This window comes from Numenius arquata, chromosome 3 (genome assembly GCF_964106895.1).
Source record: "Numenius arquata chromosome 3, bNumArq3.hap1.1, whole genome shotgun sequence".
NCBI classification, from domain to species: domain Eukaryota; kingdom Metazoa; phylum Chordata; class Aves; order Charadriiformes; family Scolopacidae; genus Numenius; species Numenius arquata.
In genome coordinates this window covers 41,774,738-41,792,030 of record NC_133578.1, presented here as the reverse complement: position 1 = coordinate 41,792,030, position 17,293 = coordinate 41,774,738, and the positions used below count along the sequence as shown (strand labels likewise).

Sequence of the window (17,293 nt, the reverse complement as noted above, 5' to 3'; positions counted from 1 at the left end):
GCTGCCTTTTGGTCTGAGCTCTGTGGGGCATTAAAGAAGTTCTCTCGTAAATATAGAAAGAAAATTTTTAAATGATTGTATTGCAGTACTCGCTATGTTTTTGCCGTGTTCGTGTCATCCTGAAGGGTAGCGAGTACCTGTGGTGAGAGGGAGAATGGTCTTACTCCAGATTTACCACAAGTTTCTTCATAAGGGACTCTAAGCTGAATGGGAGTGGAAGACTGCTCGGTTTTCAAACACATCTTAGAAATTAATCATAATTAATGTAACTGATATTGTCCTTTTTAGAAGTCTCACACCCAAACACAAGGCTCTCCACTGTCTGTGGGCAAGAGGGCTGGGCCACCTGCTGAGAAAGGCAGCTCAGAAGGAGGTCTGGATGCTCTTCCACTTGTCATTGACCCCCGTGATCTCTTCCTGGAGCCTATAAAACAGATTTTACACAGTAGTTGCACACCAGGCAGTGCTGCCTCATTATTTCTTGACTAGGTAAGCTGATGCAGTGGATGGAAAGCCTGTAGAGATACCGCTCTTATCAGATGTGCCTTTTCCTACTCGAATGTGGGGATGTCCGTGGGTGAAGAAGAGGGGACATCTCTGTTATTTCGCTGTAAGTCGCTGTTAGGTGCCAGCAGTGTCATGGTGTACTCAGATGTTCCATATGGTTCCTGTCTGGTGAAACTCGGGCTAAACATTTTGTTGACTGAACTCACTTCTCACACTGTGAATTCACTCTTGAGGCAAAACACGTCGATTTTAAACAACGTGAAAATGTCCTCTCTCCTAATGAGCTCAGGAGTGGAGTGCTTTTCAGCAATACTTTCTGCTAATTGTGAAACGGCGGCTGGGAGCTCAGAACCTTGAAGTTTGGTGCAATTCTAATAAAACGAGGCTGTTGCCTCTTACATAAAAAATATACTACTTTTTTTTTTTTTTTTACTTTACAAATAAATACTTTGATTTTGCAGTGATTTGCCTGGGGGAGCAGGGGAGGACCACAAACATCATTTGCATCAATGTCTACTTGACACTCTTCAAAATAATTATCTAATGCCTCTGAGCTCAGTGCTACAAATAACAAACTTTGTTGTTAGAAGGATTTAAGACCTTTACATCATCACTTCAACTTTTAAAGATGATGATGTGAAAAGATGTTTGTTCTAAAGGTGAGCTACAGGCACCAAGTGATCGATACGGGCTTTTGGAGGAAAAGGAGCTCTTCTCTGGCTGTGTTTTGTTATTAATTAAATCATGTTTTACAGTAGCTGTTTTGTCTAGTCGTGTATCCTCTGTACAAATACTTCCTTACTTCTACTGGTCTGTTTTTGTCTTTTCCAATAGCAGATCCATTTAATCTTGTCAAATCGTGTCACGTTGTAGAGACTTAAAAAATCACTCTCAATGAGAGGCTTTCCCTATCATCTGTGGATTGGAGAGGCTGTGTAGTCTGGTGTGCATTTTCTGTGTGTAGCTTTTCACGTGTTAACAGGCTTGTGCTTGTATTTTACTTCACATGCTATTTTGATGTTTCTTTTCTCCCCTTTTTCATTGATATTTTTTTCCCCCCTCCTTTTTCTTTATTTTTATTCTATTCTCTTTTTTTTCTCTTCCCCTTCTGCTCTCTGGACGCAGCCAAACGCAAAGCTTGGAAACTAAACCGTGTTGGTAGCCTGCGAAATATATACAGCAGCAGCAGCACCAACACCGAAGGTAACAAACCCACCCGTTTTAGATGAACGCCTCCTCTCTTACCCCTTTTTTTTTTTTTTTTAACCTGCTTTTCCAAAAATTGTCCTCCTTGAGTCTCTCCTTTACCCAGCGTGGGCACAGAAATCAAATTTGCCCAAAGCATGCGTGCTTTCATCTTGTGTTTGCAGAGTCATTCCAGTTGGTCTTTTCATCTTTTTGTTTGTGTGTTTTATTTTGCCATTCATGTTCCTTTCAGCTTACTTAAATTTTGACCTTTCCCTCTAGTCGTGGATTGGTGATGTTTAAATTACTTCAGGAACCCATTTTCTTCTTTTATTTATTTTTTTTATATATATATATATATATATTTCCCTTTCTACATGTGGGCACTCAATGTAATATTTCCCAAGTTATTACAGTTTTTAAAAGTGTTAGTATCAGGTGTAATGATCTGTAGCCAAATACAATAGTGTGCCGTGACATTTAAGTAACAGTCTTAATTTGTTTTCTGCAAGCCTTCTCCATAATGCTCTTTGCAGCTCTAATCCAAAGGCGAGACAGTGCCGGGTCATTTGCATGTGCTACTCTTGCTTGTAAATTCTGTATATTGTTGTATTTCTAAAGGTCACCTGGTGCCAAAGTTCACAAATTGACTTACATTGCTTTTTTTCCACCGAAGACAGCCGTCATGGCTTTTGTATAATAGCACATTGAATTTTATTTTTTTTTCCCCCCCTCCACCTTCATTTGAACAACACAATTATAAACTTCCTTCTTTTTTTTTCTTTTTTTTTTTTTTTATTACTACAAATGTCAAAGGTCAGAATTACTTGGAAGCCAAGCAAGGAGAGAAAAAAAAACACCTTCACCACTATCTCCAGCAGCATGTAAGAGGGCTGGTGCAAGAAATAGGGAATGCAAATAGGTCACAACTCAGTAATCTGGGTATAAAGGAGGGGGATTTTTTTTTCTTCACTTAAGTGCGAACCAAATGGGTCAAGTAATCGCAAGCGCATGCCCTAACACTAATTGACTTATTTTGGAATGATTATAACTGTAATATTTTTCTTAATGTCACTGTTTTCTGGGCTGTTGATTTTAGTGATTGCCAAGCGGTGGCATTAAATCTCTTGTAAATTTTAAATTGCATGCTATTTCTGTAAACAAGTCCCTCTGTTCACATCCTGATCATTAACCTTTGGTGATTTATATCACCGTCCTTTTTTTTGCACAATTACTGCTATATTGCTGTCGGATGCCTTGCTCTCGCTGCCAAACACAGTGTATGTAGGAAAGAAAAGTGTGATTTTACTGCAGCTTGTTAAGGAAGCTTTTTTAATTATAATTTTGTTTTATTTCTCAGTGTAAATGTAAAATTATTACCTTTCAGAGTAATAGTTGCAAAATTGTCTATTTTGATCCTTTTGTCGTCTTTTCAAGTATGAAGTTTGAAATATGAAATGAGAGAAAATGATTGTTGGACATTAATAAGCTTGGGTTTATTTTTTTTCAATTTAATAGGCAACTAACTAGATGCTTCTTAATTATTTGTAATTTTGTATGTATTTGATGTTTTTCATTTCACAGCCAGATTTTTCTTCAAATCATTGTGCAGGCATGTTTGTTTTTACAGGTTTACTGCTTGAGAATCTTGTGATTTTGCATCTACCTGTTATTAAATTGTAACAGGGAAACAAGTATAAATTACAGATAAAGACTTCATTTTTTAGGGCCTGTCTAGTTTGAGGAATCTTTTATGTTACTGATCAAACTAAATATCAAAGGCACCTTGGATAAGCGTGTGGGAACATGTTCCTGATGGCCGTGGTCCAAAGAGTTTTGAGACGTATCATCAAAATGAAATTCTGAAATCAGGCAAATTAATCTCTTTTTGCAAGTATCCCCACTGAAAACTGAGCACTCCATGTTCTCCAGAAGTTTGCATCTTTGAGCTGGTACCTTAAGCCTTTGTGTGAAAGCTAGAATGGTGAGACATGCAAATGTCGAGTTAATGAGGATTGTAAGTATTAAAAGCCGCATGTTTAGATAATTACACCTTCAAAGAGGAGAATGGTGATGGGAAATGACAGTCCAGAATAACAAAGCTGCTTTAGTTTTTAGCGCACACTTGCTCAATTGCACTGCACTTACGCCTTTTTACAGACCAAAAATATTCCCATCATGTACAGTGCAATTTTTGAACGCTTAATCTAGAAAGCAGCCGTTCTGATAATTTTTTTAATGCTGGTCCTATTATTTATTTCTATTTAGCAAAATCCAATTAAGATGGAGAAATCTGCAGCTCGGGTGCTGCAACTCTTTTGTAGATGCTTGGCAGAAGCGGGTATATGGATGGTCCTCCTCATGGTGGATCTCCTGTGCTTACACAGAGTCACCTTTTGCTGTTCATCGTGCAAAGCTGAGAGTCCTCCCTGAGTGTGGCTCCTCTCTCTTGGCTATTTGAGAGCAAAAATAGGGCATTGCTGATGTGTCTGGAGTGAGGAGGGGCAGGATCTTCACAGAGTTGGCTGGGTGTAAGATCACCACTGAAGAGCTTCTGAGGGCAGAGAGAAGCAGGATGTTGTACAGTTACGTCCACTGCCATCCCTTCATCAGTTTTGTATGATTGCACAAAATTGTACTCTCTTTAATTTTAGGGTTTGCCTAAAACTTAGTTTCCAAACTTTGTGGTTTTTTTTTCTGTAGGGAGCCACTGACATGAAAAAGTCCCACCTGCTCTTCATTGCAGGCGGCCAGGCTTTCAGCAATCCTTTGGTTTTCTAGGGGGAAAGTATGTAATATCGGTGTGTTATACTCAAAACAGACCCCACTCTGGTTTTAAGACAAGCTGGAGTCGCTTTTGCCTGCTATCATAGCATTATTTTTAAAATACGGATTTATTTTTCCTATATCAACAGATTTTGCAGCACAGCAGAAAGGAGTATCTTTATGAAATTAAATGACTGTGCTCTGCATGCTATGGTTTATCATGCATAAATAAATGAAATCCTCCTTTTCCTGCTCTTCATGGTTACGTATGTGAGGTGTAACTCAGTGCTGCATCTGAGTTGCCAGGCTTCCATGGAAAACTTTTATTCTGCATATTCGTTGAAGTGGTTGCTGCGGTGGTGCTCTGCCGATGCAGAAAGTTGGGTTTTGCTAACTATGATGGAGGAGATGGAGGGGGGGGCGCTATTCAGGGTACCCGAGATAAGCTCTGCCCCGTAGACTTGGCTTCCCAACACCTCTCAGTTAAGCAAGCTCTTCAGCTTTGAAACACATCTAATTTAAAAAGTAAAGCGCAGGCTTGAGACAGGTTAGGAAACACCTAACGCAAGTATAGATTCACGTATTGTGCGATCTGAATGTGAAAATGACTTGGTGGATTTCTTCAAACCGTGTTGTCTTGACATCCAAATAAAACAACAAGTAGATATGGCAGGGGGAGCTTAGTCCCTTGAGCTAGAAACCAGTTTTTCATCACCAGTTTGTCACTCACGGGCAGCAATATAAAAAACAGTACCGCTGAAAAATTCTTCCAGTGGAACACAACCTTTATCAAGAGCTGTGGGCAACCGATAGCAGAGCTATATTGTCCTGATAGGGTTGATTTTGAAAACTAATTAGATTTAGACACTGGGTTTGGAAAGGGGAGAGAAGTATTAGCATAGTCATGCCCAGTGGGACATGGCACAAATATTTCCTTAATTGAGGCTGCTAATAAACATACTTATCTTCCAACTCACAGGGATAATTTACACCGAATGGCAAAAGGTAATGATAGTTAACATTATATAGTACGTAAATAACACGCGTCTGTTGTAAACAAATTGTGTATTGTAAACATCTAACCTTGATTGCTAGGGCACCTCGGCAGTTCTTCATTCTCATCCTTTTGACAAGATGAAGGGTTATTAAGGAAAAGTGCTCGAGCAGAAGCGATTTTTGAGAGAGGGAGGAGGGCGTGATGAAAAGGGAGTTTAAATAGGTCTCAGTGTTACTTGAGGCAGGCTTGACTAGGTTTCAAGCTGTAACCTCAGCTATTGAAGGTGCTTTATGGGTGTTTGAAATACATCATTGAGAATCTTTTGGTTCTGCACTTGACTTCTTCTTTTGGAAAGTGTTTCCCGTGCGAGTGGCATCATCCACCAGACGTTTACAGTGAGTTACTATTAATTAGCAGCAGCGCTGGGATGCTGTGATGACAACTATGTTGGGCAAAGATGCGAATGCACAATCCGGCACCTAGTGAACGAGGCTGGTTTGGTCCAGTTTTAACTTCTCATTCTGGCAAAATACTCATGTATGCGTATGAGCAATGCCTTGAGCCTGGCAAGTCTTTGTTTTATAACCATGGTAAAATAGACTTCGGTTTTGTTTAAAAGCAAACTCTTGGGATGGGTGTAGTTTCTGACTGTAGAGTGCTTGGTGGAGAGAGACCCTTGTCTTCTGTTGACTTCAAGCTGTGCTTGTGGCTACCCACCACTGGTGCAAGGTGTCAGTGGCTATTTATGCAATTCTTAATATTGAGAATAAAACATGTGGGAAGTGGAAATTTTGAGCAAACTGATATATGCACACCGTTTAGAACCGCTCTTACAGGATACCAAGAGGCATAACTGCTTCTGGACATGTGTTTTCCCTACCACATTTTAGTCAACGTAATTGAGTTATCTGGAACAAGTTATAGACAAATTGTATCCTGTAGTTATTTTCAGTGTAGTTCTCTAAATCTGATCTCTGTTACATACCATAAACACAGGCATTGGTATGGGAATGCAGTGAGACCATGCCTAAATGTTTGTTTTCCCTCATACAATCCTTTGCTTCTAAGAAATTGTATATCTTGTTTTCCGTAAGTGGGTGGCTTGTAGCAACGTCTGCCTTTTGGCAGAGCAAAATAAATTGGATTAAATGCAGTGACTTTACTGTCAAAAGATAATGGTGAAAATAGTATATGCAGCATAAACAGTGATACTGTATAGCTTCTTGAAAGTGGTGTGGTGGTTTTCCTAAAAATTACTTATGCTTTAGGTTCCATATCATCATAATCTTATAATTTCAGCTTATTTCCCATCCTAGCCACCCCTTCCCACTTAAAAAAAAACCAAAACCACACAAACCCAAAACCAACAACAACATTTTAGACATCTCCTGTTAATAATAACTTCCAAATGGAAAACAGTTGCAGCTGGTCCTTCGCACTTTAACCCTTTGTCTGCTGACCTTCCAGGAAATAATTGATGACTGATTGGCCCATTAACCTTTTTTTAAAAAAAAAAAGTTTGACAGCCTGGACTTGTGTAATGAGGAGGGATTCATAGTGAAATCAGGTTGATGGCCGGGTTGCTTACCCCTGAGGATGCAAAATTAGCCCCTCAGGACCTCGTCTGCATAGAAACTGGACACAATTAGTGTAATATCCGGTGTTATTAATGTAGTTTGGAGTAATTGGGCAGGTTGATTTCGACAGGTTGATGGTGCTAAAATACTATTATAGTGGACCTTTCTATGAATAACTGTTAAACACGGAAAACTGTTTAATAAAATTTTGTGATTAGGCTCACAGGGATTTAAATAGCACAACCTATAATTTTTCTGAAGAGTAAAAGTGAACAATTTCATTCTGCTGCCTGGATTTTTCTGTTCCTATATGCAGTGATTAAGGATGTACACGTTCTCTACTCTTCTTTTGTAGGCATTGCCCTGTGGGTGATGTGGAGCAGACGTTGCTGCTTTGTTTCACAATTGTGCTTACAAAAAAAAGAATTTGGTGTATTTAGGCAGAAAATGTATTATTGAACACATCTTCAGCTGGCGCTGTTGCTTTTCATCTGAGTTTTTTAGGGAGTAAACCTGAAGCTTCACTGGATGTAAGAGAGTGTGAACTTATATGTTCTTAATGTATCATCAGCAATGAACAAGTTGTCAGCTAACTTACTGATGAACTGAAAATTATCCTTCCAGCCCAAACTTAAAATACACTGCAGCCCTCGTAACCTGTGGCGGGGCCATACCAGGACAGACTCACCGGCGTGTTATGTGGACTTTGCAATCCCAAGCCACAAAAGGCTGCGCAAGGATCTTGACAGTTTTTATCATGGTGTCAGCTGGTCACAGCAGAAAAGGTCAGGAGATGAAACACGGGAGCCTCTCCTTTGGGAAAAGGAGACCTGGCGTATGAAAGAGCGACCACGGGAAATGGCTGGAGGTGTTTCCTGAATTGCACTCCAGTCACCTGAGTAGCCGGGCTCGTGTCCTCTGCCATAGGTCTCCCGTAAGCAGGGGAATGGCTTTGTGTAGTGTTCCTGGAAAACAAAGCTTGCAGAGGTACCACAGCAAGGACGAGATTTCAGCTTCGCTTTTAAAGGGTACGCTGGCTGAATTGCAGGGTTTTTCTCACAAGCCCTTCTTGGGCAAACCAGCTTCATGTATATGATAAGATAGGAGATAGGAGGATTTAATGATGCTGCATCTTGATTGTATATATTTCTTTAAAGGTCTGGAGTTGTAGTTCTGGAAAATCACCTAGTGCTTTAATGAGGGGATGAACTGGTTCAGGATTAGTGCAGAGAGACTCTAAAGATCCACTGTGATATACTTGTTGAGTATTAGTTATATACCACATGTACTTGTTGAGTTGTTAGGCATTGAGAAGTCAGCCCTGCCATGTCGCTGGACAAGTCACAGAATCACAGAATGATATGGGGTTGGAAGGGACCTCTGGAGATCATCTAGTCCAACCCCCCTGCCAAAGCAGGTCCACCCAGAGCAGGTTGCACAGGAACGTGTCCAGGTGGGTTTTGAATGTCTCCAGAGAAGGAGACTCCACCACCTCCCTGGGCAGCCTCTTCCAGGGCTCTGCCACCCTCACAGGAAAGAAATTCCTCCTCGTGTTTAGGTGGAACTTCTTCTATTCAAGTTTGTGCCCATTTCCTCTTGTCCTATCCCTGGGCACCACTGAAAAAAGACCGGCCCCGTCCTCTTGACACCCTCCCTTTAAGTATTTATAGGCATTGATCAAATCCCCCTTCTCTTCTGCAGACTAAAAAGACCCAAGTCCCTTAGTTTCTCCTCGTAAGAGAGATGTCTTCTTTCTCCTTGTGCTTTTCTGTGTCTTTGCATCCCTACAAGGCCTCCTCCCTGCCTGGAAAGGAGGCGTGGGGACTTTTCAACTCGAGGTGGCAAAATGACTTGTTTTCTCCACTAGGCAACTCCTTTTAGCTTACACCAAGCCTTTGGCTTCCGAAGAAGCGGTGTGGTGTATGGTCAGGGGAGAGTGATGCGGGGAAAATAGGATGCAGCCCGGAGCAGGGCGGCGAGCGCAGAAGGAAAGGGCTGAGGTAGAAGGGCATGGAGTGTAGAAAATGGGGTGAGGCTGAAGAGGGCCTTTGTGTTACTGCGTGTTGCAGGATCCCTGCTATAACAACATACGTGTCTCAGTACCACCCACACTGCGCAATTTATGTAGAAGGATTTTCTGAACATTTAGTGACCAGCATTTGGAAATCCTCCTTTAGTAAGACCTCAGGAGTACAAAGTTTTATCTCTTAGTAGCCATTTAAAAGCCTAAGAACAATTAATTTCCTAAATTGGACTCTCTGGGGGGCTGCTTCATATGGGATTCAGTTTTTTATGTTCTCTTTTTTGCCATCGTTCCCTGTTTTCATCAACATATGTGTAACTGCATGTTCCTGTACCCTCCCCACTGACCATGTGCCGTACCACTTCTGCCTAAGTAGAAGACCATAACTGTGTTGTCCTACAGGAGACAGCACACAGGACTGAGGATAATCTCCTTTATCATTGACTAGTTCCTATTAATTCTTCCTCAAACTCTTGAAAGTTCTGTTTGATAAATGTGGCTTTTTCTGTGATTTAATCTTAGCATTTTGGATAATGAGTCTACCTGTTTGTTTTTAACACAGTGTTGCTGAAGTGAAAGGTAGTTATAGCTGTACAGTCGCATCCTTTCTCTTATCTTTCTTTTCCCACCTGTCCCACACACTGTTTTTTTAGTAAAACTGCCGCTTCATGCAGCTCGTGCACCTGGAAATAACCTTCACCTTCATGTTTATTCTCACCTCGAGGTGCAAAGTAACCTTCTGCTATTTTTTGAGACATCATTAAAGCAGCGTAAGCTCTGGCCTTGCTAGCGTGGGGTTCATCAAAGAAAACCAGTTGTCCCACAGGTTGGGAAAATGACTTCCAGTGAGCAGCACTACTGTCTTTAAAGCTAGTGCTAGATTTGTCACTTATCTGTGCATGCTTATGGATGACAAGGTAATGCAGGAACTGCATGGCTCTGAATATATAGTGAGTCATTAGCAGACAAGCGAATGTAAATTCTGTTGCTAAAGCCCATTATGGCTGATGTTCACCAGAACTTTGTGCTCCATTATTCTGTTCCTTTCATGCTTCCTGCCTGCCCTTCTCAATTCCAGTCGCTCTGTTTCAGCTTCCCTGATGTTTTTTTTTTTTTTAATTTGACTTTGTTGTCCCATGTGTAGTTAGACTATGTGTCCATTTAGTTCAGTTCTGCTGGCATTTTCGTATGCTGCGGTCCTCTGGCCTGAATACTTGTCTTTATACTCTAGTAGCCCTAAGGATATTTAATTGACCCTTTCTGCTAGCTTCTCAGATCATTTTCTCATCTCCCATGTCAAACATGAATATTGAATAGGTTGAACTGATTTTAATCCTGTATTATAACCCAGTGTATCGATGTTGTAGACAAGAAAATGTACGCATCCACTTTTAATATATCTGTGCATGTAAACAACTGCTTGAAGGAAGAGGGTAAATTGTCAGGTTTTCTGTACTGTCAGCTTTTTATGGTCCATTCATCTTTTAAGTTATTTTGTGACACACTTTGATTTTTATATTATGTAGCTCTTAGCACCTCAGGTTTAAGTCTGAGTAATGCTTGTTACCCACTTTGTGCTTGAGAAAGGTAATTTCAATTCCGAAATCACAAATGCACACAGGAGCTGAATATTTACCCCAAACAGTAATTTAACTGCATAACATTTGGAGAGAAAAAGCAGTGGATCCACAAGTCATTTTCCGATGTATTGTGCAACTGCAGGGTAGTTGGATGTATCTAACCTCAAACCTCCAATGTCCAGACCTGTGTTTGATTTTTACATTGCAGAAATGCTCATTTAACAAGATTGTTTGAGCCTAGCTATCGATATCCTTAAACTTAAAACTTCTTCCTATTGCATGTTTTGGTTTTTTTTTTCAGAACAAGAAGAAAACTTTGAGTTTATCATTGTCTCTCTCACTGGCCAGACTTGGCACTTTGAAGCTACCACATATGAAGAAAGAGATGCGTGGGTACAAGCCATAGAGAGTCAGATCTTGGCCAGTTTACAGTCATGTGAGAGCAGCAAGAACAAGGTATTGTACACAGAGTAATACTAAAATAAGTAACAGGTGGATGATCATTAAAATGAAAGCAAAATCAAGAACTCTGGATTTTAAACCTGCACTCCTAGAGCCATGCATGCATTACGCACCAAACAGAGCAGCGTTAGAGCTGCATGCGTAACAGATATTTCAAGACAGCTGATGCTGTAGCCTATTTTACAGCATATTTTTCACGGCTATTGAATTAATGGAGCTCCTGGAGCTCCTGTTTTGCCTTTGGTATCGCTCTTAAAATTTTGACTGAAACTTAGGGCTAGGTCATGGACTCTCCCTACTGAGAAGCCGCATAGTGTAGTCAGTGCTGCCCATTCAAGTTTGTTTCAGGTTAGAGGTCTGCTGAAAGCCCTTGAGGAAAAGCCTGTCTTGGAGAAGAGTGGAGACAGACCCAAAAATACATAGGAGGCAGCATATTCACTAGACAAATCTGTAGTTAAACCTACTAAGCTCCTGCATGGCAAAATTTAACTAAATGTTCAGGTTGGACTAACTGTAAATGTGCAGTAGCATTCAGCCATAGGATTCTGCCATGATGAAGTAATACAAATTACAGAAATAAGCGTTTAAAATCTGAGACTTCTTCAGCCATTGCTCATTTTTGGAAGGGCAGGTGAACTTCTGCTTCTTGAGTCTCTGTGTTTGCAGGCATTTCACAACTAGAGAGCAAGGTGTTGAGTGGTAGTGGAGGGAGTGAAGCGAGGGGTAATTATTCAGACCTTTAGATCCTTTAACATTTGCCACCTAACAGATGTCTTTAATGATTTTATATTGCGAGGAGACTCATATTTTGAAATGAATGCTTGGTTTCATTGCCCTGATCTACCAGAGTAGATCAGACACCAGTAATTATCATCATCATAATATAATTTACTTCCCATTTTGTTTAAAAAATGTATTTACTTCCTATATGCATTGCTGAGATAGAGGGAAAAATGACTGCTTATATGGCTTTTTTGGCTTTCATGGATTTACACATTTGACTATGTATGCTAAGGGAGTGCAAGAGAGGAAATTTGTACACTAGCTATTACAAAAGAGGATAACGTGTGGCTGGTAATATTTACTATCCAGTACCCACAGAGAACATTTGCCTTTGTGTATATTAAATATTCTTTTAAAGGGAGAGTCTGTTTATAAGATTATGCGTGTAGAGGGAGCTTTTTGGGTTTTACATTCAACCCACTACAGTGCTCAGAGAGTTCTTTTTTTCTCTGAAGTGTTACTGAGGTCTCAAAATATGTCAGAAGAGCTAGCTGGGATAGCAAAGTGTAGTTAGTTCGACAGGCTTAGTAGATGTCCTGTTAATCAATTAGGAAGATCTCCTCGTGGCCATACTTAAGACCAGGTCCTAATCCTGCTTAAATCAATTAATTGCAAAGAGTCCCTTATTTGATACAGCTAACAATTTTCTTCTGAGAAAGCCCGCAAGACAGTTTAGTTGGGTAGAGCTGAACGACTTGTACATCGTGACAGTCTCTCCAGGTCCAAGTAGAGGTCATTGGCAGGTCATCATGGAGAGCCGTCTGATTAAATCTGACCTTTTGATGATAAAAAGGTTTCAGTTGCTTTTGCAAACCACCCCTTAGTCTTCATTAGCAAAAGCATAAACATCAATAAAAGACATTGATTTTATAAAATAATATTCTTATCTAATTTATCTTAAGAAGTGAACCTGCACAGTGACCACTTCATTGTGAGTAGCAGGGTTCATTTTGAAGCTCGGTTTTCCTTTGCGCAGTCTCCCCACTTTTTAGAATCCAGACTGGAGACCTCAGAACGCTGGGAGCTCCTGGGCAGGGTGGAGAGCGCCCTGGGAGAAATCCTGACCTGTCAGAAAGAGGAGTCCCTGCTTTCCAGGCATAGACTTAGAGTACTTGAAGACACCAAAGGACCACCATTTCTTGAGAGGCAAACCAAGGACTTGGGTTCCTTGATCAGGTTCATTCCACCTTAGTCTAAGCTCCGGGTTTTGCCATTCATTGGGCTGACAGTTGCATCATCTAACTCTTTTTATTAGGTTTTTGTCTGTTGCTTATGCATTTCTTTAAATCTACGCAGTCCCGTCTGACAAGTCAGAACGAGGCCATGGCCCTTCAGTCCATAAGGAACATCAGAGGCAACTCCCACTGCGTGGACTGTGAAGCACAGAGTAAGTATGGCTGCTTGGCTTCCGAATATTGACCTTTTCTCCTTCTTGGCCAAGACCTCTTCTTGGCTGAGACTTAGGTGAACGCCCACCATGGGCTTTGTCATCTTTGGTATTACATTCCATATGTTGTTTGAACGTTTCTTCTTTGTTACGGAGTTCGCTTAATCAGATTGATGTTAATTCATACTTAATATATGCTGTGTCAGATGCATCGTAATTTTTTCCCCTTGTTGTTTCTCATGCCACTTTAAATGTCAGCATTTCTTTACTTTCCTTTGAAGAAAAGGAAAAAAGGAGTTTGCTGTTTGACATCAGTTACTTCCATTTTCCTCCTGTTTTGCATGGAGAGGACACATTTGCCATGGTAATATTTTCAAAGACATAGAGCTTGATTGGTGGTTTTTTGGTTTGGTTTTTTTAGGTTTACTTGTCAGAAGAAACTGAAGTCATTGCTCATTATATCTAGATACGAGAAAACTGATTTGGGGTTTTTTTCTTCCTCCTCTTTGTGTTTCTTTCCCTTTTTTTTTTATTTTTTAAAACATATACTTAGTGTTCAGAAAAGTGTTCTCGAGAATACTTTGAGCTGCGGTTCACCTCACTAACCCTGGCTGAGGTCATTATTCTGGTGCTCTTTAGTTCCAGGGGTTTGCAACAAAGCCACAAAAAGGAAGTACTCTTGCTCTAAGCAATTAGTTGTAGAAGCAAAAGGACTGAGAACTTGTGCATTTTTATTTCTTTGATATTTGAAAGTCAGAACTTTTCCTGTGATTTTTATATATGCTTAAATGGAAAAATATTCATTTATTTTTCTTTGGGTATAATTTTTTTTCAAGACTTGCTGTTGAGGATTTTGACTAGTGGTCTAAGCCATTCTAACATCCCAGTTAACTCTAAAATGAACATTAATTTGGAAGTGTGAGTGCTTTTGCATGACTAACTTGCTATCTGGGTATTTAGCAATCTAGTTGACTCCGTCATCCACCAAACCAACCTATTATCCCTTGCCTCATCATCAGAAGGCTTGAAGGGATGGGAGGGCACATTAACAGCCATTTAAAATAAAAAAGGTTTTTTCATACCATCAAAATGTGCTTCACATGCAGACTGGTTTTAATTGCTTCTTTTGAAAACTGTCAGACATTCATATGCTGTCCATAGGAGATGGATCAAGGAACTGCCCTGTCCCCAGTGGTTCAGCACACAGGAATGTGAGCCCTGGCTGGACCAGGCTTTGAGTACCAGTACTGGGATGCTGTCAAAAGAGCTTGTTGACCTGCTGGAGGAAGATCCCAAGGAGAAATTTCACAGGGACTTTTCACAGACAGAGAAATAATAGCAACATGAATAAATTCAGGTCTTTACATTCCACTGGCTAGTAATCCAGCAGGTGATAAACAAGGAAAAACATTGCTTCAGCTGGTATTTTAACATATACAGCCCAAAGTGACTCTTATTTATTACTGTTCTTTCATATTGACCTGGTAGTCATTCAGATTTACGCCAAAGCTTTGATATAGTTCAGGTAAAAGGTATATAAGATGCTGTGCTGTGTATGAGAAGAACGAGGTCTTCAAGTGACCTAGATGTATATTTAGCTCATTTGAAGTCCTCACTGCCGGCTGTGAGCAGACCGCCATGGGAGCGTTACTGATTTCTGCTCCAGTCTCTCTGTACAGCTGTGGGTGGCATTTTTCCAGACTCTGCTAAGTGGTCACCCAGGCAGAGTAGGAAAGTTCAATCCCTTCGCTGCAGACAACTTCCCACACCCACGCATGTCCTTTCAACATATCCATGATCCGTTCCAGAGTCCATGCTATCCCTAAGATTTGTGTTTCTCTCCCCAGTCTTGCACATACCCCAGTATTTATGCAGCCAGACTAGATGTTTAATCAGGAAAATGATTGTGCAAGAAAGCAGCAGGTTGGGTTTTTTTTCCCCACCCCATCAGCCAGGTTGTTTTTCATCTGGATAGCTTCATGGGTCAAGCTGGCCACACGTGCACAGTGCCAGCAGAAGGGATGTGCCAAGAACATGTTGCTGAGAGAGGGCAGGGTGGGACTGCCCTTTTTGGCAATGCTCAGCGCTTCCTTGTGGAGCTCTTTGGGGGACAGGACGGTACGGTTAATTTTGGAATCTCAGCTGGAACCTCTCTTAATAGTTTGTATTCCCATAGACGATTTAAACCCTCTTTGACTCTTCTTGCCGTTTGGCCTTCCTAATCTTAAGGCAACCATCTTTCCTTTTGAAAAATTTGAGGTATTTCCAAAGTAATGTATCTTAAAATGTAAACATGCACATGAGATGAGCCTCAGCCTGCTGCTTTTTCTGCCAGGCTTTGCTTTATTTCCTTCTGTGCCTTTCTGCCTTGCCTGGGCAAGTCCTTACCCCTGGAGCATTTAGCATCACAAACACCAGCTCTCTTGTGGAAAGCTTACGTAGTTTGCATCTTCACAAAGCCAGATGTTTAGGAGCAAAGGAATATGAGATGTTCCTGTCCCTCAGCTCTATTCAAGAGCCATCAATCTTCCACTTCAGAAGTCTCATTCTTCCTCTTTCTAGAGCTCTTTGCCTTTTTAGCACTTCATCACAGCACTTTGTTTCACCAGGGAATTTCTGCCTTGTTGAATGTTAATCAGCAGCAGTAGTACCAGTAGCATCTGTGTCCCACCAGCCTTCTAGCCCATTGGCAGTCTCAGACTAAAGTTTTTAAGTCCCTTTTTTTAACCTTCCCATCCCAGAGCAATAGATGAGGCAAAGTGCTCTTTAGGTGCTGGAGTTTTTTGCCCAAGAAGGTCCTATTTCATGTTTCAGAAGGAAACTGATGTCGCCTTTTCTCAGAGCATTGGACTCCCAGTCCTGACTTCTGTCTGGAGAAGGCACTGAAGATGGTCACATTGCTTAGGCAAACCTAGCTAAATTCCTGCCGCCAAAGGATTTTAGCTCTTCTAGTCTCACTGCTTAAAGAGCAGATGGGAGGAGAAATACGAGTCACTCTTTCAAGGTATCTAGAGAGCATGGAATATCAGGTTCTTTTCTGTTGTAGAAGAAAACAGGGCGGGAGAGTCTCATCATGAGTTTTTCAGTCCAGGAGTCTAATAACTTACTATGGTGTGATTTGTATTTGAGAGCCAAACGCTGAAGTACTGGCCACTGGGTGGCCCTGGGAAGCCTATCAGACTCATCACAAGGTTCAATTTTATGTTCAGAATAGGAAAAAACCCAAGACTTTTAAAGATGTAAAGTTTTCTCACTCTTGCTGCAACTCTTTGCAAGGTGCCTTTGCCCCCTGTTTCTCCTCCTTTCCCTGGCTCTTCTGCTCCTCCCTGCTCAGCCCAGCACTGTCTTGCACATGCTAAACTCATCAGGAGTTACCATGGCAAAGCCTTTCATCAGCAACCTCATGTCCAAAAGGATGAAGGAGATGGTGAGGAGGGCTTATTCCCCTAAAAGAGCTGTTCGAAGAGCTTTCGTCTTCAAATGATCCATCTGATTGAGGTGCAGGTCAAGGTGGGGAGGAGGTTTTTAGAGAAGGAGAGAGCAGAACACCTGTAAGAATATGGGCAGCTGAAAATTGTAATCTGGGAATATTCAGTGATTTTAAAAGGTCATATTTTGTTTGATGGATTGTAACTAAAACAAAGAAAGGAAACTAGCTTTACAGCACCTACAGCTGCATTGAATGGGCTTTTTCCTTCTTTTACTATCAAATTTGGATGTATACATTATGGAGAAAAGCCGACCACATGCTTGTAAGTATTCTGAGCATCCTCCAATTCAGAATTACTCTTAGCATCAGCAGGAAAAGTGAGCAGATTTTTGACGATCTAAAAAAAGCAAGGAAAAAACCCAGCTTGAATAGTTACAGCTTACTAACCATGTCTGGTTCTTGTCAATATAAACCAGTGGTAACAAATTTCAGGAATGAGATTTTAAAAGTGTTCAACTACGTATGAGAGGAGGAAGATGCAGATAGGAGCAGTGAATTGAAATCAGGGACATCTGTGACATGTAGTTTACAAGAGC

The 17,293-nt window shown here is 40.9% G+C and overlaps 1 protein-coding gene across 2 annotated transcripts in view; it reads left to right on the top strand.

The window, feature by feature from the left end:
* The window catches only part of AGAP1 (ArfGAP with GTPase domain, ankyrin repeat and PH domain 1), a 403,044-nt gene that overhangs the window by 343,257 nt on the left and 42,494 nt on the right, over positions 1–17,293 (top strand). For both annotated transcript variants that reach the window (XM_074145832.1, XM_074145831.1), the window contains 2 exons: positions 10,937–11,091; positions 13,177–13,267. In XM_074145832.1, coding sequence (XP_074001933.1) covers positions 10,937–11,091; positions 13,177–13,267 — 246 coding nt within the window. The remainder of the gene's footprint in view (positions 1–10,936; positions 11,092–13,176; positions 13,268–17,293) is intronic.